This window comes from Stegastes partitus, unplaced genomic scaffold, assembly GCF_000690725.1.
Source record: "Stegastes partitus isolate 25-593 unplaced genomic scaffold, Stegastes_partitus-1.0.2 Scaffold1101, whole genome shotgun sequence".
NCBI classification, from domain to species: domain Eukaryota; kingdom Metazoa; phylum Chordata; class Actinopteri; family Pomacentridae; genus Stegastes; species Stegastes partitus.
The window spans coordinates 234,414-260,846 of NW_007578832.1; the positions used below are offsets into that span (position 1 = coordinate 234,414).

At 41.9% G+C, this 26,433-nt stretch overlaps 1 protein-coding gene across 1 annotated transcript; it reads left to right on the plus strand.

Annotated features, from left to right (window-relative positions):
• Nucleotides 1-1,618: 1,618 nt before the first annotated feature.
• tm9sf4 (transmembrane 9 superfamily protein member 4) lies at nt 1,619-25,651 on the plus strand. Its single transcript, XM_008296125.1, has 18 exons — nt 1,619-1,639; nt 5,493-5,603; nt 7,034-7,133; nt 7,217-7,373; nt 7,575-7,719; nt 10,267-10,390; nt 10,513-10,634; nt 11,772-11,883; nt 14,249-14,319; nt 14,471-14,603; nt 15,955-16,036; nt 16,148-16,223; nt 16,370-16,453; nt 18,324-18,499; nt 18,605-18,668; nt 19,203-19,322; nt 20,271-20,360; nt 21,667-25,651. Exons 1-18 carry the CDS (start codon nt 1,622-1,624, stop codon nt 21,814-21,816), a joined length of 1,935 nt encoding a protein of 644 aa, XP_008294347.1. The 5' UTR covers nt 1,619-1,621; the 3' UTR covers nt 21,817-25,651.
• The last annotated feature ends 782 nt before the right edge of the window (nt 25,652-26,433 follow it).

The following is a 26,433-nucleotide window of genomic DNA, read 5'->3' on the forward strand; positions in this document are numbered from 1 at the left end:
ATCTTCTTCAGAGACACGACGCGTGGCTGCAGTCATCAAAAACAATTGTTATGCAGAACTAACTCCTGTGTGTGTCATGTGACTAAAATAGACAGAAAAGAAAACATGCAATGCCTAATAGCACCATTTTGGGCAGCACAATGACATAGTTATTGATGTAAGAACTTGTGATTTTGGTTATAATAAAGAAAACCATGAAACATGTCTAGACACTATCAGCTCTGAAATGAAACTCTTGCTGTTGTTGTTGTCGTCATTATATTTGTCCAAACAAATGTACCTTTAGTTGTACCAGGAATTAAATGGAACAAGAAATTGAAGAAAACAAGGATAGTTGAATTTAACAAAGCAACATATTTTGTTGCATATATATATATATATCCATCATCTCTACACCTTAATCCTCACTAGGGTCATGGGGGGCTGGAGTCTATCCCAGCTGACTCAGGGTGAAGGCAGGTTCACCTGGACAGGTAACCAGTCTATCACAGGGCTACACTTAGAGACAGACAACCAAGCACACTCACATTCACACCTACGGACAATTTACAATCACCAATTAACCTCAACATGTTTCTGGACTGTGGGAGGAAGCCGGAGAACCCGGAGAGAACCCACGCTGCACGGGGAGAACATGGAGACTCCACGCAGAAAGATCCCGGTTGTGTCCTCACCTTGCAGCCCATAACTATATATATATAGAATTTATTAAACTGACTTTCTGGCTTGATTGTATGAATTTTGCTAACTAAATTGGAGCTTTAATTAATTTACAGATTATAACTTCCACATAGATAATGAATGAAGAATTTACAAAATATGTTGCTTTGTTAAATTCAACTATCTGACAGTGAGAGTACATGTGGAGCTGAAAAAATGAGCTGATTATTTCATTTATTTGGTCAATATTCATTGAAAAATTCTAAACATTTCATAGATCCAGCTTCCAAAAAGTTTTTAATTCTTTTGATTGTTTTATTAGTTTCTCTACTAAACTTTGCCTTTGGGCTCTCTGTGATTATAATTGTATTTTCTCAACTTTTTACAATTATTAAGTAGAATGAAAAGATCAATTCTTAATGAATAAAAATAAATAAATAACAGAAATCTGCAGTTACTGTTGGTCATATACAAAATGTATGAATAAAATTATAAATGCTGTGTGATGGAACAACAAATATTTATTCCCCTACATTAAAAACAATGGATAGAATTAAATAAAATATTACAGACTGCATTTTTAAAAAAAATGTCCAGTGTAGATAAATGCAAGCTCAACAAAACACAAAATAAAGAAATAATATGTATAACGCATGAGTAAGAAATATTCAAGGATTATAATCTACAGCACAGCTCCTGGTGCTACAGTCCCAGAGGACATTATTCTGGACGGACAACTTTCCCTAAAGTTTACTAACCTGAAACGTTTTTTTCAAGTAGCTAACTTTTTCTGAATAATATTTTTCTCCTTTTACTAACATATAATTATAAATGCAGTACTTTTTATTGACAGTTGAACACTTTCACTACATTTCTGGGTGTGTCGGATTAAAAACGAATTAGTCCAAAGACGAACCCGAGCGGGCCACTTCCGCAACGTCACTAATGACACGTATTCAAAATGGCGGCCGCGGCGATGGTGAGTGGAAAAGCGAACTCTTTTTCTTCAAACTGCTCTTTGCTGGTTCTCTCGTGTACGGTTTAGTCAGCCATCGAGCTGTAACCTTGACAGAGCAGAGCTCTACCTTCACCCGGTAAACCACATCGCACCGATAACCGGAGACGCCGTCGTTAGAGTTCGCCGCTGTTTGAATGTTGACGATGTTGCTAGCTGAGTTAGCATGCTAACGTTACCTAGCTTGACTGTCAGGCAGCCGTGGCTCGTAAAACTGGATTGTAGCGTTTGTCTGGCGTGTAAAACTGTAATAATGAAGGATAAATATCCACCCGCTGGGTTATTAGACTGTCATTTGCTGTACAGTCGGGAGAAATCAGCTCGGCGAACTTTGGCGTGACGCTAGCTGTTAACATCTCCGGCAGGCAGCGGCGGTGTGAGGTGGTTTGTGAGGTGGTTGCCGGTGTGGTCAGTAGTGCTGCTAGATGTTAAGATGTCAGCAGAAGATCGGCTACAGAGTACTAACATTACATTAATTAACATAGTCTTCGTTTATTACCTGTGCAGGCACCGGCTGATAACATAAATGCAGGTTGGGTTAGTAGCCATGCTTGCTAACTTTCCACACAACCAACCCGTATTTCGCAATGTGTGTGAAATTGAAGGATTTAGTTTCTAGTATTAAATCATAAAATCAGAATTAGGCTTTTTGACATGAAGCTCTGTGATCGAAATCACTTAAAACAGTGTTTCCCCCTGTTGAGTGAGTTTAAAGTGTTGTTAGCAAGTTGTTAGCAAGTCCAGCTTGACTTTTTGTGGACAAACAGGCATTTATTAAGTTTTCACGTCAGGACAGTAGAGAGAACAATAACTGTGGTCATTCAGGATGAACAATTAATCCAGATATTAGTGACATATGACCTGTAGTGCCATATCCAAGTTGCAGGAGCTGCAGATTGTCGCTAAATGTGTTACTACATAGCTACCACAGTGCTGTGGTACTAAAAAGATGCCCTAGCCTATAAATCATGTTCCCCACACCGAAGAGAAAATGCTTGTTTTGTTCAGGCTGTAGCAAAAGTCACATTTTCATTTATATTTTTCTCCAGTGGAAAAGAATTGTATTTCCACAGAGAACGTGTATTGCAATTGTACCAACTGTATAAATAAAAACAATATGTTTTAGTTTGTTACATGCATTTTGCCAGAAAGGGGGCTGCAAGGTAGCTCGGTGGTTAGCGTTGTTGCCTCGCAGCTAGAAAGTCGCCGGTTCGTGTGCTGGTGAGGACACCCGGGATCTTTCTGCATGGAGTCTCCATGTTCTCCCCGTGCAGCGTGGGTTCTCCGGCTTCCTCCCACAAGTCTAAAAACATGTTGATTGGTGATTCTAAATTGTCCGTAGGTGTGAATGTGAGTGTGCTTGGTTGTCTGTCTCTAAGTGTACCTGTCCAGGGTGTCTCCTGCCTTCACCCTGAGTCAGCTGGGATAGACTCCAGCCCCCTGGCAACCCTAGTGAGGATTAAGCGGTGTATAGATGATGGATGGATTTTGTCAGAAAGAGCAAGCAGAGGGAGCTGTCCTACAACTTTGACATCCAGTTCCTCCTGTAATTCTTAAAATGTCCACTTAAGCATGTGGACAGGAAGTAGGACTTAGGCTCGCTGTATGTCCAAATGGTGCCTGTCACTACCATTGTTGAATGTGAATGAAAGGGCTTAAGAGCATTATTTAAATCCAGTCTATTTACATTTTTGATTGGATTTAAGTTCGGACTGTAACTGGGCCACATTAGAGGGGTGTAAAACGAAGCAAGAGTAATAGATTACCAAGTTCTGTTAAGCCTAAAGTCAGAGTTTTTGGCGTATTTACTGACTGTACACTTAACCTGCTCCAGAGGAGGTTCTGTTTAAAGGTAGAGACTTAACTCAGCCGTAAGAAGTGTCACTCCTTTTGAAGGAATGCATTTGCAAACCTGTCTGAACCATACATTAATAATACCGCTGAATAAAGCTGCACAGTTACAGTAGCTGTGTGTGTGTGTGTGTCACGTTGCCTTGGGAACCCACATACATCATCCAGTCGGAGCTGCAGTATGCATAAATATGTTTTTAAGACTGGATTTGATTTGCTGCCAGCTATATTTCACAATGCTGGTGCTGCAGTTAATAGAACACAGATCAGCAAGTGGATTAATCTATTGGTAATTATCTATCATTTCACTTTGATGAAGCCGTAAACTAAAGTGAAATCTCCATTTTAGGACCGGGTTAGACCTAAATGCACTTGTTGAGCATCATGTTTAAATGAATTAATCATAAAGTTTTGGAGCTCCCATGTGGAGCTGTCCTGTTAGAAATAAGCGGCTGCATTCAGAGTGCATTGAATGATTGTGTTTACGTACATGATTAACAAGTTTTTACCACCATTTCTCTTTGTTGCTTTTTACCGTCATAAATGTTTATATACCTCATAGCCGTGCATTATAAAAAAACGGTCCCTCTTAGCTGAAATAGACAGCGTGCTATTGGCTCATTGTGTCCAGAGGAAGAGTCACGTGACGCGTTGAACGCCCTCTTTTATGTGAGCGCACAGAGAGTCCGACGAAGAAAACCTGGCTGACAAAGAAAGTTGATAACTTCCATTGTGATACTGATTATCTGTCATTAGTTTCCCCTAAGTCAGCTGGGATAGACTCCAGCCCCCCCGCCACCCTAGTGAGGATTAAGAGGTGTATAGATAATGGATGGATGGATTATCTCTCATTAGGGTTTTAGGTTTTGTCAAGCCAGTTTGCACAAAGATAATCTGACTACGTCAAACTCACTTTGTAGTACATCCCTCAGGACAGTAACGTTTTTTTTCAATATGTTTTTTTTTTCCAGGTGCTCTTGCTTTATGTTTGGGATTCTTGTTTCGCTGGACAAATCAATCTCCCCCTATAGTATCAGGTTTTGCATTGATTACAACCAGTTTCTCAGAAGGCTGGTGGAGGAGGGCTCTCGTTTCCTCTGAAGCCTTCATGCAGACATTAGTTTAGATGTCATTCGAGGTTGAACGCTGCCTCTGCTGAATCACCTGTGCAACACTTTAATGTGGCGTTTGATCTCGGCTTTGGAGCCTCGTCGTTCTCCTCCACGGGCTGCGACTCGTGACTTGCTGTGGCTTTTTCTAAAAGCTTTTTGAATTAAAAATGCATAAACTGTATTATAAAGAATACACAGTACTTTGTAAACATTCATCCGTCTTTGTTTTGTAGATTTTGGTTTTGTCTTTAGTGTTGCTTTCACATGATGATGTAGCTGTCGTTATCGGCACCACGTACAAATGGTGGCTGTAATTTATCCATTTTGCAAACCAAAGTCAGTTTAATTATGCATGAGCTTTGAGGACATTTCGTGAAGAGTCGTTAAAATGACATATTTTTTGTGGCCGGATATTTTGATGCATTTTGAGACGCCTGAGTGTGTGCATACGTATTAAAAAAGGGGATTGTTAGGATTTCAGGTTTGCTTGTTTTGCAGTTTTTCTGTTGCCGTTGCACTGCTGTTCACTTCACTACATTTTTAATCATAGTGTATTTTGCACTTTATTATACATTTAGTACTTTAGTATACTTTTCTTATTTATATGTGTCGAGGTCAGTTTACTCTTTCTGCTTGTAACACCAGAATTTCCCCTTGGGGATCAATAAAATCTTTCTATTCTATTCTGTTGTGCTGGCTGTACTAAGATGCTCTGCTGTCGGTACCCAGCATACGTCCTCTTCTCTCCTCTCTATATAGCAGAGGTCTAGACCACACTGTACTCTCGTATACAATCATTTTATTTGAACAAATGCATATGTTGTGTGCTAAAACGTCAGTGTTGTGCGTTGCAGGAGACGTGGTGGGCCTTGCTGCTGTTGTCCTCGCTGCCTGTGGTCCGAACCTTCTACGTTCCCGGTGTCGCTCCCCGGGACTTCCGTGATGGGGAGCTAGTAGATATTAAGGTAGGACTGAAATTAATTTAATCCACATTCATTTTACTGTTTAAAAGCACTGTGTCACATTCTGTACTTCCTATTATAGTGTCCACTATAAATAACAGCCATCTCAGGTCACTTTAACACCAAAAACTATGATGTATTATGAAGTAAAGAGGAATAAACATGCAGTCACACAGCCTGACCGATGAATGAAGTGGACCAGTGTGGGGAAATCTAAATTAGATAAAGAATTAGGAAAATATTTTTTTTTAAAAACACATCAGACAAGACATTCAACTCCTTTTGAGTTTGTGATTGATCAGTGGAAAAATCTCATACGCCTCACGGGATGTTTCATAGTCATCAAATCAAGTTTACTGTCATGTTGCTGTATGTACACAGTAGTACAGGCAAGACGAGAGAGCGCTTCTTCAGGATCATTCAACCAGCAAGTTTTGCAGAATGAACGTGTGGGATAGACAAGACACTCAAAATGTTCACTTTCGTTGTCTCCTGAAGGGGGCGCTGCGTCTATGTGCGCCGCCATCACCATGGCAACATCTTATTATAGATATTACTCCGTTTGAATAAACTGTGGATGGATTTAATAGTAGTTAGGGTTTTGAATTCATCCTAAAAAGCTGGCAGTGCATCCCGGTCTGACCCAAAACTGACGTCGGTGTCTCTGACGGAGAACATGCCTCGGACGTGGAAAGGCAAGGTGGCGGAAAATAACCATCCTTAACGCCGTCCTTCGCCTGTGTTCTTGTACATGGAGCGGTATCTGGGCCTGGATACAAGACAGCGCCAGTTCTGAGGGCGTCCACGCTGTTTCCAAATGAAAACACAGTCGCGTATGTGATGTAAAGAACATATTTTGTCGCAGGTGGTGATGTTTCGAAACCTAAAACCCCAGTTATTGACGTCCACATGCAGACACATAAACGGAGGATCTTCACTTTGGTCGGAGGCTTTTGAAAGGATCGTTTTTAATGCTGTAAATCTGCATTTTTGTGTGGATGACAGGCTGAATCGTAAAAAATATCTTCGCTTTACGTGTGGACAAGGCCTTAGACCTCCACTATACTGTCGAATTAGCGCATTAAAAACATCTGGTACATGCAGCTAATAATTGAAAGTTGTGGGTTAAATATGAAGTCTTTTGGGTCTTTTTTCATGGAAGTGACTTTATCAGGCTGTTCATTTGTGCCTTTAGTATCTAGATATAAAACTCGATTATTCCAGTTATCCAGCAGACGTGACTGTAACTGATGCCACCGGTGTTTGTTTCAGATGTTTAACTGGCCTTTTGTAAACATAAAGTCTTCGTGTTCGTTGGTAGAAAGCTGCAGCTAAAGTACAGTTTCCAGTGTCACTCAGACCAACTTGTTTTAGTGTCATTTGGGGAAAACATTTTGGGAAGACTACGTCAGTCAGATGCTTTTGTTTTTTAGGCCGTGAAGCTGACCAGCTCCCGGACTCAGCTTCCTTATGAATACTACTCCCTGCCTTTCTGTAAGCCGGACTCGGTTTTCTACAAAGGAGAGAACCTGGGTGAGTGGACCGCTGTGTGGAATGTGGTTTCTCTAAATGTATCGCTGAAGTTCAATCTGTATTAATTTTTGGTTCTGCTTTAGGCGAGGTCTTGCGTGGGGACCGTATCGTGAACACACTTTACAATGTTGAGATGAACAAGGACAAGAAGTGTGAGATGGTGTGCAGCAAGAAGAAGCTCAGCGTAGAGGCCAGTAAGCTGTTTGCTGAGCGAATCCAGGAGGAGTACTACGTTCACCTGTAAGCATCCCTTCTCACTGTTATTAGCAAGAGGAGTCCTTTTCATGCTGATAAAACTATCCAACTTTTAATTTTTCAGACAGAATTGAATTGTACTTCTTTATATAGTGAGAAGATTCTATGATTCTATCACATTGAAGGTGTTTTTATCTTCAGTTTGCCACTAAAACAAACTAATCATCTTCCTGTGTGTCATTTCAGCATTGCCGATAACCTTCCAGTTGCCACCAGGCTGGAGTTTTACCCCAACAGAGAAGTTGGAGTGGAGGAAGAGCAGAAGAAGGACATAGTGAAGGATATCCAGTTCGAGCATGGCTACAGACTGGGCTTCGTCGACAACAACAAGGTAAATATGATGCGGTACCTCCCCCCCAGTGTCTCCTGATATGTTGTCTGGAGGTGAAGAGTACACGTAGTCAGAACGCTTTAGTTACAGATTCCTGTTTTGAAAAACAGTGTGGCTCATGAATGAGAATTACTTACTCCCTGAGACGTTATAACTGGGCTGTATTCAGAGGTATTAAGGACTCTCCTCCACTGCAACACACCTACCTACGCTGTGACATTTACATGTGCTGCAAACCAGACTCCTTTCCAGCTGATGAAAGTAAAGTCTCGTAATTCACCGTCCCTGCTACAATGAGGAACATGTTTCCTGACCCTCCACATCACGTTACTATAGCGCCATGAATCCACAACCGCTTCCGATCCTTCTTTCTTCTGTTGGATTTTCTATTTTCTAAACCAGGATGGAGCTCTGGCTCTGCTGTTCATTTCTGGAATAGATCTGTGTTCGTCTTATACGGCGTTTCTGCAGATCCTTAAAAAGTCTAAATCCATAAATTAGAATTTTAGGCCTTAAAATACAGTCATGACTCGATAATCCGACACTAAACCTAAAACCTTCTTTTATGTCGGATATCAAGGCTGTTGGATTGTCAAGACGGAGGTCCAGATACAAGGAGGGCTTGATGCCGGAAGGCTCATTAGTTGTTAATATTTATTGTTCATAGGTGTTTAATAACCAGTGTATTGTTAGAACACTACGCATCGCTGGATTTCACGCCTAATTGACCGGTGCGATTGTGCATGTTCCAGCCGGACGCACAGACACTACTTGACTGCTGATGCTAGTTTAATTAGCGGGAGTGGCAGATACGCTCCACCGTTACCATCCATGTTTACTTCCATAAACACTGAGCACGCTCGCTGCGTGTGACGTCGTCGTGTCCTCTTCTGCGCATGCGGGACGCTTTTGGGTCGTATGAAGTTCACACAGCAGATCACATACAAGTCGCATTGAACTGGAAACGTGAAGGAAGTCACAAAGAAATCCTCATTGAGCATCAAGTCCTGCAGTGTGAACGTAGCCAATCTGTGGGATTGTTCAGTCAGATAATACGCTGTTATCCTGATTGGTGACATTAAATGTCATGTCAGAGTCAGAATCCAAGGCTGTCGCTATGTTAAGACTGTTTTTATGGGTTCTGTTTGTTTTTCCTAAAAACCTGTCGGATAGCAGGTTTAGGATTGTTAAGGGTCGGATTATCGAGTCGTGACTGTATCTTAAATATGATTTTGACAGCTAGTAAAACCGGATTATGACATTTGTGTTACTTTTATAAAGTCACACTTACGTCGTTCTTGCCTTTATATGTGTTTTTGGGAAGCACTTATATTGATCACACCAAAAAAAAAAAAACACGATAAAACAAGGCCACTAATACAGACTGTGCTGCCTGGTGAGAATTTCTTGGAGCTACTGTGTTGAGATGTGCTTTGGAGGTAAATGCTCCTTTCATCAAACTGTAGCTGCTTAAGAAATTAATCTAAGGCCACTGCACGTTAAAAAAAAGCTGTTGGAATCACATAAAGAGTCAGAAAACAAAAGCCACTAACAGTTCTGCATTTATATCGGAAGCATCACCTGTTTGGCCCCATTGCAACAAAAACCGACAACATTGTCTCCAGCAACTTCCAGACAGTGTTTGGATTGATGCTAACATTAAAAGCAGATGTGCTCTGGAGTCTACACGTGATGGCGGCCAGCAGTGCAGCTGGAGTTTAAGCTGCTAGAAGCTACAGTCAATAAGGCAGATTTTTGTCCTTTTCAGCCAATACATATATAAAATATGAAGTCTTACCTTGTTGAAAGCAGCAGAAACCCTGTTACATGTACAGTCTTGTAGGATTTTTTCCACTGTGCGGGACGAGTTTGTGTCGTGAACATCCGCCATCAGCTGAGCTGCACTGGTTTGCAGTGAGTGTTTTCCTCTGCACCGCATGGAAAAATAAATTAGCTTCTGTGAAACAGTGATGAAACGCTACTTAAAATTCTTCTAATTTCACTTTAATAAAAGTTTCCCGACGTCTTTCCACCAGTGGAAAGCTTTCGGTGTCAAACTAGGAAAGGTTGGGTTTGAATCATCAGCTGAGACGTGGCTCACAACAATCAGTAAACCATAAAAAGATCCGGTTGCCAACTGAGTGTACAAACGGGCACAGAGCTGAAACTAAAGCTGCAAACCACCGGCGTTCAGGTGGACGTTACAACAGATCCAAACACCAAGAACAAACAGTTTACTCTCTGGCACAGTTTAGACGCTGAGGACACTCGTTGGCCGCGATCGGCTCTGCTACCGAGCAGAAGCTTGCAGTGGAAACACGTTTCATTGTGGTTTGGCGCAGCATCAAACCAAACTGGTGGGAAAGACCTTGTTAGGCTGACCTCGCTGTGGGAAATATCCAGCTCATGTTCTGATGAAACAATAAGGATAAATTTAAACAACATGTTACCTGCACTAAAGGACGCATCAGAAGTAGATAAATGATAAATGTGCACATGTGTGTGAACGTTGCTAATCTCTGTCTCCTCTCTTTTTCTCTGTTGTAGTTTTATCTGCACAACCACCTGTCCTTCATCCTGTACTTCCACAGGGAGAAGCTGGAGGAGGGGGAGGTTCACGACTACAGGGTGGTGCGATTCGAGGTCGTACCCCAAAGCGTCAAAGTGGAAGGTTGGTGTCGGCAGCTGGAGGTTGTGTGAAGGTTTCCACGTGTCACGACTTAAAGAAGGTGTTAATTAGAAACCGATAACCTGCTTCTAGTCGTAGTTATTCTGTTGTGTGACGCTGTTCAGATCTGAAGGCTGTGGAGCAGGACAAGACCTGCACTCTGCCTGAGGCCAGCGGTTCTGCCCCCCAGGAGATTGACCCGACCAAAGAGAACGAGGTCCTCTTCACCTACTCCGTGCACTGGGAGGTCAGTGACTGCCGTGTGGATCCTCAGCGACATGAAACGTCTTGTTACCACTAGTTAAACCAGTTATCTCAATAATTCACCCAGATTTAACTGAGGATTAGCTGTATATGAACTTAAGAGTTTTCTCTGTGTGAGTACCGCAAATCCAAAACAATAATTTATTAACCCTGTGAACACAAAGCTGTTTTTATTTGCTCCTGTCTCACTGGGATCGTTTTTCAGTGCAACCTAAAGGCCAGAACCTCGATGGAAACAGCACAGCTATAGCTCAAACTCCAAAATGTCTTCTCTGCAGTACGACACAGTTAAAATGCCGTGATTCATAAATACAGGAGACATGAAACAAGGGCTCCAGACTAACCTTTTAACTAGTCGCACCTCCCACCTGGTCACAACGTAGTAGCTGAACATTTGCTTAACGACGGACACAACATTTAGAGACGGTCCCTAAACGCCGGAGACGGTGGGGCCTGCTGTGTGCCGACACCAGGATGCATATTACTGAATTATTGTTGTTTTCTTGTACTTTCTATATTTTTGGATGCTGCTGTGGCGAGTAAATTTCCCAAAAGTGCGACCGCTTGAAATTCTCAAAAACACTCTCAGAAGAAAGTCGCAGTCTGGAGCCCTGTAAAAGCTGAATTTCCTTTATTATAAAGTTCTATTCAATGATATAATTATTATATATATACTATAATGTTATATATAAAATTGGAAAAAGCTGGAATCAACATAACCAACGAACACTAGAAAACCTCTGGCTCTACATACCACATATATTTACCTGTTTACATTTCTCACGTCTCTATCCTTGTCTCCTATTTGCTCTGTGTGAGCAGCCTGCAGTTCAGCTGAAAAGCTCCTGAATTTTTTACTGTTGGTTGCAGTCAAACAAATCAGATGTGCAAAAGAAGAAGTCTGGTTACAGCAAATGGTTTATTCCGGCACATTTAAAAGAACAATAATATGTATAGTAAAGAGATTTTGATGAAAATACTCATTTTAAGCTTACATTTGGTTATTTTTCCCGACTGAACCTGAAGTATTCGCTGCTATTTAAACTGTTTGGGTTTTGTGGGATGTGAGGTGAACTCATGCAGAGGAAGGAGAGCTGAGGCCGCTGTGTCCTGTGTGCAGGAGAGTGAGGTGAAGTGGGCGTCTCGCTGGGACACTTACCTGACCATGAGCGATGTTCAGATTCACTGGTTCTCCATCGTCAACTCTGTGGTGGTCGTCTTCTTCCTGTCTGGTACGTCCAGGACTTCACAAATCATCGTGTGTCGTCTCTTCCAGATCTTAAATGTCCATGTGTCTGTGTCGACTAGGCTTTAACATTCACCGCTACAGGCACAGGATGGTGTTGGTGAAACAATAAGAGTTTCATAAGGAGTCTACAGTGCTACATATTTATTACAGTAAGAGTTTTCATACAGGAAAAGTCTAACTGGGATTAAATACTGTCAACATAAATTATGTTGTTTTATTCAGTTCAGCTTATTCTCATTCAAAACTTAAAAACATGAAGGAACAAAACTTGTCACCCAGATCCAGCAGCGTACAAAATAAATACCATTTTACAGTTTAACAGCTAAAATAGACCAACGATAAATAAATACATAATTAAATAACCTAAAAGTCTACAATAAATAGAACATATAGTTAAGAAAATACATAGATGGATACTGTGAATGAACTTAAATGCCACTGACAGAGCAGAATGACCACACTGAGCTTTATCACTGTTATCAAATCAAATAAAAATTTAATTATAAAATAAATATTTTCACGTAATACTTTATTGCAGTGAATACAGGTCTGGTGGAATTATTTGCACAATCCTTTCGATTTAATTTAATTTAATTTAATTTAATTTAATTTAATTTTGTTTCTTTCTATCAGTGGTTCTCAAACTTTTTGAGCCACGACCCCCAAGATAACATCAGTTTGTGTTCGTGACCCCCCAGTTTGAATTTTTAATATCTCATGACTAATAACTTAGTTGTTCATGCATTAATGCGTTAAAAATAATCTTAATAATTTATTTTCTTTTGAATGAATGAATGAATGATTTGACTTTATTTCTAACAAATGAAGGGAAAAAATATATAAAAACAAAAGAAGATAATATCAAAAAGAGCAGAAAAGAATAATAATGTCACATAATCAAATCATAATATTAACAAGTTCAAAAAAGGAGTGGGAAGAAGTAAACACTTTTCATTTTGACAGCACTGATACACATTTATTTGATAAATGTAGGCTTTTTTTTTGATTGCTTTTTTTTACGCAATGATCTGGCGACCCCCTGAAACTATCTTGGGACCCACATGGGTGTCCCGATCCCCAGTTTGAGAACCACTGCTTCAGAGCATACTGTTTCCTATGACATATCCCCATTTTCAAGAACTGTTTTGAGAAAAGGAGCCGTTCTGTACTTTCTGTTGGACAAGCACCAACAAGTGAAACATAATAAACAGTAACACATGAAGCCAGTGTTTACATGTTGTTTAGCAGAATCACAGCATCATTGTCGCTGAGAGTTAACATCTTTCACACTGTTGTCTTTTTGATGTTATCGTCCATGACAGCAGTAATGCTAAGCTGTCCCCTTTGTTTTCAGCAGTATAGAAACCATTTTCCTCCTGGGCAGAAATGTGCATCACACCTCGGCATCGCCTGCAGGTTAAACTGGACAAACCACATGTTTAGCAACGACAAAGGCTGAAGACACTCATGAGCTTAGCAGCATTAAGGCTACAAAGAACCCATAATGCAACCCTCTCTGGAGAAGTAGTCACACTGGAACTATTCAAACACTGCCGGCTTGTTCGGCCGGCCTGTATCATAACTAACTCTACGATGGAATTAATGAAAAGAAGTTTTTAAATAACGTGGTATTCCTCATTTATACACAATGAAGTGCTATAAGTCAGTATAAGTTGGGCTCGTGGTAGAAATCTCACTGACTAACTACAGACTTGTGTGCTTAAAATTGTCAGTTTACCAATATTGCAAATCTATATATTATACATACGGGAAAAAACGTCTGTAGTTTGACGACAGCATGTGAGCTGTAGCTGAGCGACTTGAGGAAAAATATGTATTTGTGATTTTTCTACCGGGATTTTGCAGTTTGATTTGTGATGTGATGCTTGAAAGTCGGGCGTCAGTTCAGTGGTCACCGTTTGATCGATTTTAAACATCAGCGCGTGAGATAGCATCACGTTAGCATCGCGTTAGCATCGCGTTAGCAGCATGAAAAATCATTGGCGTGAAAGTTTAAGCCTCGAGTCAAGTCTGCTGCCAAACGTACAAGTGTAGCTCATAAATAATGACACTGGGCTGATGTCAGTGGAACCACATAATGCAGTCCCAGAGTAAATATAGATCAATGAGCCGCATAAACAAACCCTGAAAGTCTGTGTGTGTGTGTTCAAATTACATCAAACTGAACTGCAGGATTAATCTCATTATTTAATTGCTTCTAATGTCGTTGTTGTCATCGTTGTCTCGATTGCGATGCCACTTCTAAACCAAATAACTCTCCGCCCCGAATGTAAATGTTGAATTTTCCGTCTTTGTAGTTGACTGACGCCCTTCCTTTTCTCTCGTAGGTATCCTGAGCATGATCATCATCAGGACCTTGAGGAAGGACATCGCTAACTACAACAGAGAGGACGACATAGTAAGAAAACACGCTTTGTGTTTGCTTTGGGGAACAATGTCGGCATCTTTGAGAATTGTCTTGAAGAGAATTAATTGATGCAAGTGGCTTTGAGTTCTTGATGATCACCATATTCCACCCACCAGACTGTGTTTTTGTCGTCTCCAAACAGGAAGACACCATGGAGGAGTCGGGATGGAAGAACGTCCACGGTGACGTCTTCAGACCTCCTCAGTATCCCATGATCCTCAGCTCCCTGCTGGGCTCTGGCATCCAGCTCTTCTGCATGGTCCTCATCGTCATCTGTGAGTTTCTCTATACATCCTCCTCAACCCCACATGGTTCTCCTCCTGTTGTGTATTTGTTTTATTCATCTATATTATCTTAAAAATGTGAAGCAGCAAAGATAAGACACCTAAATACAGTCGTGACTCGATAATCTGACCCTTAACAATCTGAAAACCTTGATATCGGACAGGGTTTTAGGAAAAACCAACAGAACCCATAAAAAACAGTCTTAACATACCGACAGCCTTGGATTCTGACTCCAACATGACATTTAATGTCACCAATCAGGATGACGGCGTATTATCTGACTGAACAATCCCACAGATTGGCTACGTTCACACTGCAGGACTTGATGCTCAATGAGGATTTCTTTGTGACTTCCTTCACGTTTCCAGTTAAATGCGACTTGTATGTGATCTGCTGTGTGAACTTCATACGGCCCAAAAGTGTCCCGCATGCGCAGAAGAGGACACGACGACGTCACACGCAGCGAGCGTGCTCAGTGTTTATGGAAGTAAACATGGATGGTAACGGTGGAGCGTATCTGCCACTCCCGCTAACTAAACTAGCATCAGCACAGAAGTGTGACCGCTAACTAAACTAGCATCAGCAGCCAAGTACTGCCTGTGTGTTCTGGACACTTCCACCCCGTCAGAGCGCTGCCGTGGGGTAGAAGTGACTGGAACGTGCACAATCACATCGGTCAATTAGACGTGAAATCCAGCGATGCGTATTGTTCTAACAATACACTCGTTATAGCAACTATAAGCAATAATTAACAACAAATGAGCCTTCCAGCATCTAGCCCTCCTTGTATCTCGACCTCCGTCTTGACAATCCGACAGCCTTGCTATCCGACATAAAAGAAGGTTTACATTTAGTGTCGGATTATCGAGTCATGACTGTATATTTATTTGCCTGCTGCTGATACCAAAATTGAGTGAATAGCTTAAGTCGTAGATGTGAATTTTCATGAGCTCATGTCTAGAAAAATGCGACGTAGTACAAAAACCCTCTTTTAGTGTTTAGTGTAACTTTGAGGACTTTGGCAGGATGTCCTGACTGCCATTCATCATGTCATTTCAGTGAGGTTGCCAGGCAACAAGAGGAGAATCCAAGATAAATAGTTCCTGCACATAACGCTACATAAAACCAAGTCATTCCTGTTTTTACGCTGATTAAACAAACAAGATCTAATATTTTAATTCCATAGTACTGTATAGGGCCTGGTAGGCGTCTGTTAAAACTTGGACAAGGCCGGCTGGCTGTTTCTATCCTTTATGCTAAGCTAAGCTAAGCTAAGCTGTTGGTTCTAGCTTCATATTTAGCATATCCATGTTCTCATCGAGCTCTCATGTGCTTTCATAGTCGTCGCCATGTTGGGCATGTTGTCTCCATCAAGTCGAGGAGCCTTGATGACGACTGCCTGCTTTCTCTTCATGTTTATGGGGTAAGAGCCACGTTCATCCCTCTAGTCCTCGTCAGGAACTCAGAGGTCGCCCATCTTCAAATAGAAAGCTTGATTTCACACCACTTCTCCCCGTCGTTGTTTCTCCTCCAGCGTGTTTGGAGGCTACTTCGCCGGCAGACTGTACCGCACACTGAAGGGCCACCGGTGGAGGAAAGGAGCGTTTTGTGTGAGTCCGTCGCACAAACATACGTCTCATTCCTCGTTGGATTGCTCATTTTACAACCCTACATGTGTTTGTTTGAAGTTTTGCAATCAGAGCAATCAGAGAAGTTTAGGCAGGATAAAAGAAGCTGTTTTTTGTTTTCCCTGCAGACGGCGACTTTGTATCCTGCAGTGGTTTTTAGCATCTGCTTCGTCCTCAACTGTTTCATCTGGGGAGAGCACTCCTCTGGGGCGGTGAGTACCACGACTCAGACATGAACACAGACGTACAGTAAATTTAAGTGGCTGCATTTGTGTGATAGTCAAGCTGTTTTGCTGTCGCTCTAACTGGTGCTACTGCATTTTATTTCTTCCCTGGTTCTCTCAGTCTGTCGCTGCCTGCTACCTGAAAACAAGCTGTTGTGTGTGACTAAAATAAAGCCATTTGTTGCTGATTATTATGAAAAACAAAACGAGGAGAGAGAAGGCAGCTACTGGAGTTACAGAGGTCCTGACTCATGAAGATACCGACTGACTGAGCCAGTAAAGAAAAAAAAAATCAGTGCATTCAATTGCAATGACTGATGCAGTACTTGGGCTGCAAAATGGAATTAATATTTATCACGGTCAAGATTTTGGCCTACCGTGAATTATATAAACGTGACGGCGGCTCGGTGGTTAGCACTGTCGCCTCGCAGCTAGAAGGTCGCCGGTTCTCGTCCCGGTGAGGACACTCTGGATCTTTCTGCGTGGAGTCTCCATGTTCTCCCCGTGCAGCGTGGGTTCTCTCCGGGTTCTCCGACTTCCTCCCACAGTCCAGAAACATGTTGAGGTTAATTGGTGATTCTAAATTGTCTGTAGGTGTGAATGTGAGTGTGCTTGGTTGTCTGTCTCTAAGTGTAGCCCTGTGATAGACTGGTTACCTGTCCAGGTGAACCTGCCTTCACCCTGAGTCAGCTGGGATAGACTCCAGCCCCCCATGACCCTAGTGAGGATTAAGGTGTAGAGATGATGGATGGATGACTGACTGCAGTATTTAAACGCTGCTGATAGAAAAATAAGTAGATAAACTCACTTGGTTCCATCCTAAACAGATCTAACATTAGAACACCAGATTCTACTTTCTGCTCACTCACCTGTCTGAGTGAACCGCAGCCTGCACTGCGAGGCGTTTAGGGAACATCGGTAAATTGCAGTGTCTGTCGATGAGCAGATGTTCAACGGTTGAGTGCTACCAGTGAAAAGTGTGGAGCCCAAACACATTCTAAAAATATTTATATTAAGTATGTTTTTATAGCAAATTAGCAAACAGCCAGTTAGAAGGTTAATTACTTTATTGTAGCAGTGACTTTAATAAATGTGTTACAGCAGATAGCTGGTAGTAGTTTAAAGGAAAGATTCCCCACCTTAAATCATTTTAACATGTTAAGATGAGTCTTTAGGGTAAGGAGATATTTATATGTATATAAGTCTTCCTCTTATATATAAACAAATAAAATGCAGTTAAAGAGCATTTCCACCTTTCTTGGTTTCTGATGACCATTAGCTTTTCGTGGCTAACACGAGGTAACATTAACAAAGATGTTGCCAAGCCAAGGACTTTACACCCTTTAATTACATGTGGTAATGTCATGCTGTGTTTATTTCTGCTACAGCTTGTGCATGTTTTAAAGGGGAACAAAAGTTAAATGAATTAATTGAAATGTTGATCTGTGACTTTTAAAGTGTAACGCCATCATAGTGCAAAGAAAGAAGAGAAGTCAAGTCAACACACTGTGTACACATAAGCATCTAATAAAGCAAAAAGACTACAGAAACAGCTTAAAATAAATAACATTCTTAGGGACTAGACATGTTGTTTATGGATCATTGTTGTGCTGGTTGTGTTATGACTGATAGACCATCATCATCATCAAGTTTGCTTTGCTCTGAACTGGAGACTAGTGGTTGTTCACAGGTTATGATTTGCATCTTGTTAATCAAAAACTAATATCATAAAACAGCTGACTGCGCCTAAACATGCGGCCTGCGATTTGGAACTTATAAAAGAAGCTGTGACGGTCAGACATCTTGTCCTCTCTGCTCATTGCTCTTCCCGTGTCCCTGCTCTCCTCTCTCCCTCCAGGTTCCCTTCACCACCATGCTGGCCCTGCTGTGCATGTGGTTCGGTATCTCCATGCCGCTGGTCTACCTGGGCTACTACTTCGGCTTCCGCAAGCAGCCGTACGATAACCCGGTGCGCACCAACCAGATCCCTCGGCAGGTCCCGGAGCAGCGCTGGTACATGAACAAGTTTGTAGGGTGAGTGTTTGAGTCAATATCATCGTCTTAACTCGTGTCAGAATCAGATTGGTTGTGAGTCAGAACCTCTGAATTTCTCACAACGTGATGTTTTCCCTCCACTAGAATCCTGATGGCTGGAATCCTGCCGTTTGGTGCCATGTTCATCGAGCTCTTCTTCATCTTCAGTGTGAGTACAGACGCGCTGCTTTTAATCAGATCGCCTCATCGCTCTCTCAGTTAGCGCTTGGCTAAGTAAACAAGCTAACTGAATGAGATTTGTTTTATTAATGATTTTATTTTTTAGAAAGTTTAGTTTTTTGCTCCATGTGGACATTTATTCAGTTGATGCAATTCTTTCTTTGAAGTACTGCAGATGGAGTGCAGACCTGCTACAGCAAATGAGGACAATGCAGACAACACCTTAGATTAGATTAGATTAGATTAGATTAGATAGACCTTTATTGATCCCTTTGGTAGTAACCTGTGTTAATAAATAAAAAACAAATTCAGAGATTTGGTGTCTTACCTATTAGATTGTCGTATTTTGTCAAATTCAAGCAAAAATATAAAAAAACCAACAACATGTGAGCGTTATTTAATAGTCGTTGACTTTTCTGCTCTAAATATCTGCATTTAAAAACTCACTGACCACTACTCTCAGTTTTCCACAGTTGTCTGACTTTGTGTATTTTCTCATCCGAGTGTGTGTCGCCCCCTACAGGCCATCTGGGAGAATCAGTTTTATTACCTCTTTGGCTTCCTGTTTCTGGTCTTCATCATCCTAGTGGTGTCCTGCTCCCAGATCAGCATCGTCATGGTTTATTTCCAGCTCTGTGCAGAGGTGAGAGCGTAGAAGTACCGAAGACTCTGATGGAAAGAGTTCGATTAGCCGACACGTGATATAAGATCCGTTTCCATCCACGCTTTAATTCAGAAGGTGATAACGCACCGTGAAGCTGAACCATCATAAAACATCGTAAGAAGAACTAGTTTTGAGCTTTTGCTACTTTCCTCTAAACAAGCTGATGTCGGCAAACTCCAGCAGCATCAGTACCGCTGGAGGATGTGGATGTTGTTCATTGTTAATATGAAGTCACTGGCACTTGCTTACCTTCAGTTCTGTGCACAGATCCAGATGTCTGACTTTGAGCTGCTCAGATACGTTTGAGGAGTTTACCCCGAGTGTTTCAGACGTGGCGCTATTTGCAGTCTGGCTTTTGGTCATCTAGAACTTCTCATCTGATTCAGACCATAAATGACCTGCACCAGCTGGTACCGTTCTGCAGAATCTACTGAACCTTCAGAACATTTAATGCCAAACACAAACAAGTACCGTCACATTTTCAGAATGTTGTCGTCAACCTGGTACCAAGTGATCAGTTCTTGTGACTCCTCTGGTTCAGACACACTTGAGCTTCTACAGCGCTGTCACAAAGTTCTGGTCCAATCAAATATGTCTGGATAGGCCCTGATACGTGTCTGATCTCTGCTTGACAATTTGTACCAAATGTGTTTCTGTTCAGTTCTGTTTGAATGAAACATGTCGTGACTCTGCTTAAAGCATGGAAGTGAATGACATGAAGCTTTAAATGAGACAAAGGACCACATGTACCTGCTGAATGGCTTCTATAGTGTCAGTACGTTATTAGTGACAACCTCTAAACCATTGTAGACGTTTTAATAACGCTGCTGTTGTGTTTTATAAAGGTTGTGTGTCTCTGCCTGACTCGTACCTGCATCATGTGAACACACTCATGTGTCGCTGTGTCTCTGTCCTCTTCACTACCAGGACTACCGGTGGTGGTGGAGAACCTTCCTGGTGTCGGGAGGCTCAGCCTTCTACGTCCTTGTTTACGCCGTCTTCTACTTTGTCAACAAGGTAAAAACAACACAAACCTCTTCCACAAACTCGTCTGTGATCTCATTTCGGCGTAGAGTCTGGGCTCACGTTGTCATGTGACTGGACTTGGTGTCTATCCCCTTGAAGCTCTGCTCGATACGAGCCGGTCACAGTTCGTCTCCTCTCTGACTCGGTGGTCGTGGACTCAGAGTATTTCCAGACTGCACTTCAGCCTTTTTTATTTTCACCTAAAACAGGCAGTGAACTTGTCCTGTATCAGTGACGTGTAGGTTGGATAAATGCAAAAGATCAGATACCAGTCGGATTTAGGACCACATGTCCACATGTCCTGGGTCGCATTTGAAAATAATTGAATCTGTGTTGTTCAGACTGTCATAAAAAGACCAGATCCAGGTCACATAGGGGCAAAAAAAAAGTCTGATCTGGGTCACTTCAGCCTGCTGTCTGAACGTATTTACCTTTGATGTTAACTGAGAAAAGTGCAGCGTCTTCATCATGAACCTGAATTAACCAGTAAAGCGAGTTGCAGCTTTAGAAGTGCACAAAGTAACGCTGCCTTTAAGGAGGCGGCCATCTTGTCTGAATAAACTTTATTGAACCGTTAGTGAACAAAGCGAGGGCGGGATCTGCATTTCCATTCAGTGTGACCGCCACATGGTAGAGAGTTGATGGATCCCTGTAAGGACAACTTGTTGCACATATCAATAAAACTTTGTCTGCAGCTTTAAAGCTAGCGATGCTAACACGCTATAGCTCAGCGGTCCCCAACCACCGGGCCACGGACCGGTACCGGGCCGTGGGTCATTTGGTGCCGGGCCGCACAGATAGAATCAAAACATTTTATTGGTTTATTTTTATTTCCAGCGGAGTCTGCAGGGTGTTTTATTTTGAAAAATGACTAGCTCGTCTTCCCGTCACTTCCGTTTGTGTTCGTTTCCCGTCACTTGACTGTCAGTTTTTATGCCCGGCTGCTAAACGAAGCCGTCAGTCAAAAACAAACGTCTCAGGAGAGCTGCTTTGGAAAGTGGGAGAGACTGAATACTGAGACAGAAGAAAAAGTAAACATGTTAAGCAATAAAAATTAATTTTATTTATTTATGAAACTTTTTAATAGAAAAAAAAAACGATTATTATTTGTTATGTGTGTAATGACCGGTCCGTAGAAAAATTTCTTGCTTAAAACCGGTCCGTGGTGCAAAAAAGGTTGAAGACCGCTGAGCTATAGCTGACGGACAACAACTGGTGCAGATATAAATGGAGTTTCCACATAAATACAGAACTGCTGGAATGGCCCTTTAACAAGCCGCCTCTCGTCTCTCCTCAGCTGGACATCGTGGAGTTCATCCCCTCCCTGCTGTACTTCGGTTACACCACCCTGATGGTTCTGTCCTTCTGGCTGCTAACGGGCACAATCGGTTTCTACGCCGCCTACATGTTCATCAGGAAAATCTACGCCGCGGTCAAGATCGACTGAGTTGCCGCTGTTTTTTTGTTTTTGGTCATTGTTTTGTTTTTTCTTTTGCTCTTTTTTTTTTTTCCACATTCAGTTTTTTTTTTAAATCTATATTTTTTATTCTTCATGTCCAACATGCACTGACTTGTGTGCAGCGGGAACCAGAGGGGTGTGTTTTACTGTGTGACCCACTGAAACCGCCAAACCGGCTGTTTCTCTCACACTCTCTCCCCCTAAACCTTCCCCCTCCTCACCCCCTTTTTACTTTTTTTTGCTTCTTCGCCCTTCGTCTTTCCGGGACAGAGACCCAGAGGCCGTCTTCCTCTGCCGGGACAGTTCTGTCGTCTCACCTTGCACACAGCGGGCCAAAGCTTGTCAAACGATGGTTTCTGCACATTTTTTTTTTTTTTCCAATTGGGGTTTGAAGCCAAACTAACCAAGGTTGGTTTTAATAATAGTAATTTTTTTGTCATCGCAGGATTTATCTGTGACTTAATTTCTTTCAATCATCTGCTGGGAGGCGATTTTTGCTCTAAATATCCCTCACGTAAATTCTGTCTTTACTCTTTCCACTGTCTGTTTTTCAGATGTGACTTTTTTGTTTTTTCATTTCAGAGACTTTACAGATCAGGGAAGGATCGGGGAGTGTAACTGTGGTTATGGTGTCTGTTGTGTTGAACTGATATGGATGGAAATCTTTTTTTTTTTTTTTTTTGCTGGGACGTTCTGCATTGTAACACAAGAAAGGATAAATTAAATGTTCTATTATTTTTTACTTCAGTTTCCATGTCTTGGTGTAACCACGATGACCACAACTATAATCAAAATATTAGCGTCTCCTTCCCAAACAGTGGGTCTCCTGTTCGTGTCAGAACGTCGCTCCGTTTGCTCCAGATGATAGAGAGCAGCTGTAAATGGTACTAAACTTGAGCGTGAACCCGACGCCCCGCAGCAGTGGACCGGAGCATCGGGTTCACGGAGGAGGAGGAGGAACCTTTTGTATCTGAAAGTCTACAACACAACTGTTTTTCCGCTCGTTAGCCACACCGTCAGTGTAGCCTTAGCAGTGCCGGATCCTGCTGAACTATGCAGTAATGGAAAGAAAGTGCAGATGCTATTTCTTCAGACCGTGTTTGTTGAGAAATAATGTCTCATTTCTTTACGTTTGAACTTGATGTATGATACGTTTTTGTTTTGTTTTTTATTTGGGTATAATTACAATTATTTTGAAAGCCAGCTGAGCTCGTCTCCGTGTTGCTGCCAGCGGTGGCAGACGTCACGTTGACAGCGTTTTGGGATGTCCTGAGATGCAGAGCGTTGAAATGTAATCCACAGTGTTCTTATTAGACCTGTACAGTCTGTGTTACGTGTAGCCTGATACCCATATTTGTGCATCACAGCTCATGTTTCTCCATACCTCTCAAATTGTATTAATTTTTCAGCTATTAACTTATAATGCATTTAGAACTTGGTGGAACCTGATGAAAAAAAAATATTTGCTTGTCAAGCAACTCAAGTTAAGGGCTTCCCATAGACGACTACTGTATTCTACTGTAGCGGAATAACGTATATTAATCCAGTTAAATCACAGTTATGACAATGAGGGACTAGTTTGACATTTTGGGAAATCCACTTATTCTCTTTCTTAGCAAGAGCTTAATGAGAAGATTGATTCCACACACATAGGCTGGTTAAATTAGAGATAGCAACTGGTTAGCTTAGCTTTGTCCAAAGGGAACTAAACCCACTTAGCAGCACCTCAAAAGTGCAATAATTATTTAGTTTATAACATTTTTATGGGGTGTTGGGTTCTCAGCTATTTCTGTGCAGATTAAACAAATAAGTTCTAATCTTGTTGTACAGACAGAGCCAGGCTAGCTTGTTTCACCTGTCTACTGCCTTTGTGCTAAGCTAAGCTAGCTGGCATCTAGCGGTAGCATCTTATTTTAGGTACAGACACGAGAGTGTTTGTGCTAAGCTAAGCAGCTGCTGTGTTTTTATTTAATGTACTGACACAGAAGCCTTTGTAGTTCGCTAAATGAGGCCGTTCCAAGCAGCAGCTTCTCACTTTACATACAGACACAAGCATCGTTATGTTAGCCGGCTGCTAGCAGCAACTTCCTACCTAATGTACAGACATTGAGTCATTTTGCTAAACTAACCAGCTGCTAGAATTAGGTTTTTTTATTTTATGTACAGACATGGGAGCCTTTATGCTAAGCTAAATTAGCCAGCTGCTAGATGTTGCTTCTTAGTGTGTGTAGGTGTGAGTGTTTTGGTGCTAAACTAAGCTAGCTGGCTGCTAGACATAGCTTCTTACTTGGAATTAAGGTGTGAGTGTCTTTATGCCATCTGAGCTTGCTAAGCTAAGTTTTAATTTAATGTGCTGACATGGGGACCTTTACGTTGAGCTAAGCTAGTTGGCTATGAGCAGCAGCTTTTTATTCATGTACATACATGGAAGCCTTTATGCTGAGCTAAATTAGCCAGCTGCTAGCAGTAGCTACTTACTTATTGTAAAGACATGAGCATTTTTGTGCTAAGCTAACCAGCTGCTACAATTAGACTTATTTGTTGTACTAACATGGGAGAATTTATGCTGAGCTACGCTAGCCAGCTGCTAGCCACAGCCCCTTACTGACTGTACCAATGTAAGTGACCGTCTGCTAAGCTAAGCTAAGCTAGCTGGCTGTCAGCAATAGAGTTTAATGTGCAGAAATGGGAGCCTGTATGCTAAGCTAAATTAGCCAGCTGCTACCAGTAGCTTCTTACTTAACTTGTGGACATGACTGGTATCAATCTTTTTGTCTAACACTCATCAGGAAAGCACACAAGTGTCCCAGAATGTCAGAGTAATCCATGCAAGACAACACTGGCATATCAGCCGTTGTGTTCTATATCTCATGTACAGATCAGATCTCATTCTCTGCTGCCTTGTGACCGATCAAACCTGCAGAATACCAGGCGAGCAGACTGTATATGGCATCATATTAAAGTATATTGGCAGTGTACTGTATTTAACGGTGGGCGTTACAGGCCAACATCTTATTTCTTTTTTCCATCGATCATCACAAACTCCTAAACAAATAAAAATCTATAGTTTCCGTGTGCCCTTCATGGACATAGTTACGGCAGCAGTCGCACGTTTGACTGATTTTAGGGGATAGCTGAAGTGCATTTTTTTTAGCAGCAGGCGTTTTTGCACAGAAGTCCAGGTGATGTTTGAGTGCGAGGTCTGTACAGAGGAGGGCTTAGATCAGCCCTGATTCTCCAGGGCCACAGCAGCCTCCTTCCTTCACTATTCCAACACTTGTTAAGCTATGAACGAGTGAGATGAAGCCCAAATACTTTAAGTTCTCCCCGCCACTTTCTGCAGGAAATGAGTAAAGCCCCAGAGGTCGGCTCAAGTCAAAAGAAAAAAACAAGGGGGACAGCGACCGTTTGATATGTTTCCATCCTCCACCTTCTGTATCATGTCGAGGAGTTTCACAGCTCTGACTCTTGGCTGCTTTCTTATGTAAAGACAGACACTCCTCTCTTGCCAGGGGAGATTTTTTACAGACAGACTTTTAAGAGGCCCGAGTCATGCGTGCGTATGTATGATCGAGGGTTTTACAATGTAAATAAACAAAAACAAAAGAAGAAGAAAACTGCTTTGTATTTGTTGCGTTTCGCTGTTTGTGGCGCTCTCTGTAATGATTCCTGTCATCGTTTTAGCCAAAAGCATGATGCTCATGATGACTTTCAAAAGGAACTTTAATTTCTGTTACTTTTCTCTTTGTTTCTTTTACAGAATGTCCAATTACAAACTGTATAATGGCAAAACAATAAAGTGATGACGAGTTGAATATGAAAATTAGCTTCCCATGTTCTTTCAGAAGGCCGCTGCACATACAGTCCAGCTCAACCTGTATGTCCGTGAATTCCCTGATGTCTTGTAAATGATGTTTCGGGCGGCTGTGGCTCAGGTGGTAGAGCGGGTTGTCCTCCAATCACAAGGTTGCCGCTTCCACAGCCGAAGTGTCCTTGGGCAAGACACTGAACCCGAAGCTGCTCCCAATGGCAGGCAGCACCTTGCATGGCAGCTCTGTCACCATTGGTGTATGAATGGGTGAATGAGAAACACTTTCTAAAGCGCTATATAAGTGCAGACCATTTAAGATTTGGGCTGATTCCCTGACTTTTCCTCTGGCACCACCTTGAGGTCGACATTTGTGGTGTCGAGTGAAATGTGTCAACAAGTATGGGATGGATTGCCACGTCCCGGATGAAGCCACTTTTCGTCTAGCACCATCATCACACCAAATGATTTTTTTTTTCTTCGACCAAATACCTGCAAGACATCGCCATTAGCTTCAGCAGTGCTTCAGCTAATTAGCAAATGTTAGCATTCTGTGAAGGAGGGAAGACGGTGCCGTCGTCTGTCACGTCAGCTCAGACCAGTGTTTGTTGTTGCTTTGCTGTTTTGCCTGTCAGGGTGTCTCTGCTTGTTCGTAATCGCCCCGTGTAGGGTATACGTGGAGAAGTGGTGGCGAGAATTAGGGCTTATCTGTCCTCTATTCTCATAGATTAATCGTAGCAACTGAGTTCCTTGAAGACGTTCCACCTCTCGTCCAAGAGGCTTCATCAGTTCTGACT